This window comes from Trachurus trachurus (assembly GCF_905171665.1).
Source record: "Trachurus trachurus genome assembly, chromosome: 13".
Taxonomy (NCBI): Eukaryota; Metazoa; Chordata; class Actinopteri; order Carangiformes; family Carangidae; genus Trachurus; species Trachurus trachurus.
The window spans coordinates 21,326,827-21,330,428 of record NC_139892.1 but is presented as its reverse complement, the minus strand read 5'-3'; the positions used below and the strand labels follow the sequence as shown (position 1 = coordinate 21,330,428).

General features: G+C 41.9%; 1 protein-coding gene across 1 annotated transcript; it reads right to left on the bottom strand.

The window, feature by feature from the left end:
- Nucleotides 1–244: 244 nt before the first annotated feature.
- On the bottom strand, nucleotides 245–1,818 carry crybb1l3 (crystallin, beta B1, like 3; the record flags this gene model as incomplete). The annotated part of the gene is made up of 5 exons (XM_083984311.1): nucleotides 245–413; nucleotides 715–857; nucleotides 1,317–1,449; nucleotides 1,542–1,660; nucleotides 1,753–1,818. 5 exons carry the CDS (start codon nucleotides 1,816–1,818, stop codon nucleotides 245–247), a joined length of 630 nt encoding a protein of 209 aa, XP_083840437.1.
- Nucleotides 1,819–3,602: the final 1,784 nt, after the last annotated feature.

The window sequence follows — 3,602 nt, the reverse complement described above, 5'->3', positions numbered from 1 at the left end:
GAGGTCTGTAGACAGAGAGCATTGCTAAAGTTTTTACCAGTGTTACAGTAACTCTAGAAGTCTGTGACACTCAGAACTTCTCATACTCCCGAAGCCTACCAGTAAAAGCTATAACAATATTCAAAAGCAGTTAGCTTGTGTGGCCAAGTGGCAATTGAAGAATTTCCAAGGGATGGTCAGCAGCATGGCAAGCCGGACCCCTGGCTATTCCCTCCTGTTAGCCCACAGTCTGCCGGACTCCTCTCTATGCGGTCATCTCGAAGCAGCCCCTGCGGTGTGTCTGCATGTCTCTCACCCTGCGGATGGACTGGATCTGGGGGTGGTGGGCTCCCCACTCGTTCCAGTGCTTGTAAGGGCCCATCTCAAACACGTACTGGTAGCCACGGTAGCCAGGGTACTGGTAGCCCACCCAGCTGTGTGGGGAAGTAGAGAGAAGAGAGCTGTGAATAACAAAGCTATATGCTCTTTTTTTTAGTTTTTTATGTCCAAACGTATGTAAATATACTCTAGCAGTAATTAATAGAAATAAATAAAGTGACGTTTGATGTGAATTATCTCATTTTTTAAAATTATTTCATTGCCAACTTTGATATTATTATAGACTTTCAGGCAATCTCTCCTTGATGAAACAACAGTTACTGCTCATGTTTGGTCAGTTTCCTCCATCTTTAGGCCACTACGGTGAATTAAATTCAACAGCTTGGCGTGACTTACGTTCCACCAGTGACCTGAAGGCTGGCAACGCGGTCCTGGAAACCATAAGACCACAGGCTGGGAATATCCTCGTCGCACACCTCCATCTTGCGACCCTCAAAGTTTGGACACTCAAACAGGCAAATCTTGTGGTCCTGGGGGTCCTGTGAGAAACATACATCGGTTTTTAGTTTTTAACTGTCACCACTTTCTATACAAATACTGTAGATGTTGTTGTTGTTGTTGGTGCAGCTCTGTCCCAGATTTTAGCCAGTAACAAGATTCTAAACAACAAAAGTCACAATTTGGGTTGGGGTTAGAATAGAATAGAATAGAATAAAATAGAATGGAAATGTTTTGTTTGAGACCAAGACCAAACCCCTGGGGTAAAAAAAAACTGTCACATAGAAACATAGTGACACAGAGGATGTTGATAAAAATACAGATGCAAGAGAACAGGTCTATAAATATCTGAATCACTACATAGCCTATACCATAAAAAGCACTTTCCTCTGCACCAATTAAAGATGGATGAGAGGTGTCTTTGAAGTGAACAAAGACAGAAGAAAAGTAAAGAAAAAAGAAATGAGAAGAAAAAACGCTCTGGGCTGATCCCAACTCACCATGCGGACAGGCCTGACGGACATCATGCGATCACACCTGTAGCTGTTGGACCAGGTGTCCCAGCGGGGGTACTCTCCCTTCTCCAGCATGAACATCTCACCAGTCATGTTCTGCTGCTCATAACCCACCCAGCTGTACACACAGATGTTTTACTTGTCAGCATGTTTAGGAAAAGACATACTTTATTATAATATATATATCTGGAAGCAAGTTTGGTGACTTACGGTCCACACTCGACCCTGATGGAGCCAATTCTGTCAAAACCCTTCTCACACAGGTTACGGGACTCTCCAAACAGGTCCATCCTACGACCCTGGAAGTTCTCATATTCATAGAGGTATATCTGAAAAGATAAGCAAAGGAATTAATTTATTTCTGGAGTCAAGTATCTTCAATTCATTATTTTCTGTAGTTCATAGGATTAGTTTAGTTCACCTTGTGATTGCGCACACCCATGGCAGAGTGGCTGCCAATGCTGCCTTGAGCACCTGAGTGAGACATGATCAGATCTAGAGAGAGAAGGAAAACAAAGTCAGTCAGTCATCTCAACTTTCTTCGGTGCCGTAATGCAGCATGTGTTGTATTACACCAGGGGTGGTGTATGAAATGATTCCTCTTGCTGGTGAGAGTTATTGGAGGGACGCCTCATTTGCCCAACCCAAAGCCCTCAGCAAATGCCATGAACCAAAGCACAAACTTGATGTTTAAAAGGAATGAATGTCATTATTAAGATATTCACATCTCTGAAAGAGCCAAAATCAAATTTTAGTTCTTGAGCAGCAGTTTTTCATATGTTCAAGTTCAATGCTTTAAAGTGACTAAAAGATAATTAGAGGAACAAATGTTATTTTGTGATAGACAATTTAAAAGCTGGTCTTAAATTATACCCTGAAGGTAGTTTAAATGTGTAACCTGATGAATCCTTTCAATAGTCAACTAGCACAAAGTCAAGTTTCAAGTCAGTTTCACCTCTGACCAACACCCAGCGTCACTGATGGTGTTCAGCTGCACCTGTAACCTCACCGAGCAATGATGTCACCGTGTACTGACACACCCTGACTTCTACATTAATTGAGCCAAATGAGAGGAAGAAAATCAGCAGAAACAAGAATGTTCAGGATGTGTTAAGTTTAAAACATATGTAATAAAAATAATAAACCTTATTTTTTCTTCTGAATAAAATCTATGAAGAATATACAACCTTGCTCACGAGTTAAAATTTGAAAAGCTAAATGGACTTAGTGTTCAGAGTTCTCCAGGCATTTCCAGTAAAATTTGTATTTTCTCTGTAAAGTTTTCAGCACATAACCACACATTTTGTCCCTAAGCCTTTTTGCGAAACCAGGAAATCTTGCTAACCAACAGAAAAACACATAATATTTTTGTGTTCAGGTTTGTAAAGGATGAGGGGTTAGACGCAGTTGTTCGTCTTTTACCTTAAGGTGAGCAAATGAACATGAGAGCGGTTTCAAAACTTAAAATCATAACCTGCTGTATTTTATGTCAATATTCCATCTACTCAGTCCAAAGTCAAGTTTTAAGAGGAATTGATCCTTGCTTGGTTCTTTCAGTCCAAAGAATGAGCGGAAACCACAATATTCTCCTTAATATCCAATGACTCTATGAAAACAGTTAGAAGACCTTAGAGTGTAAACTTACAGTTACAATTGCAGGTTGAAACGGACCGACCTTTGAAGAGATTGATGGACGCCGGCGTTTTGAGTGGGGATATATATATACATTCACATCTGACTGAGTCTATAGAGCCCGGGTTCTGACTTCTCATTGGCTGTGCGGGCGTTTGGGGCATGGTGCGGGGTCAAAGGTCACGCTGCTTATCGGTGCACAAGTCATGCTGACTCTGCTGCCTGTTTTGTTGTCCAGCACCATTGTGGGGGAGACCGGGGACAGTCACTGCCATCAGCAGAAAGTTTGCTTGCCTTTACACCCCACCCTCCCTGCACACACACACACACACACACACACACACACACACACACACACACACACACACACACACACACACACACACACACACACACACACACACACACACACACACACACACACACACACACACACACACACACACACACACACATACAGGCACATAGTCACTTTTCTAGCCACCATTCTCATGACCTGTTCTTCATTTCTGTCTAATTTCCTTTCTTATTTTTGTCAGAATACCCTTCTGTTCTATCATCTGATTTCTGTTCGATCTGTTTTGTATTTCACCTCCATATTCTCTGTCTTTCTCTTGATCCTTGGTGTAGCCGGTCCAA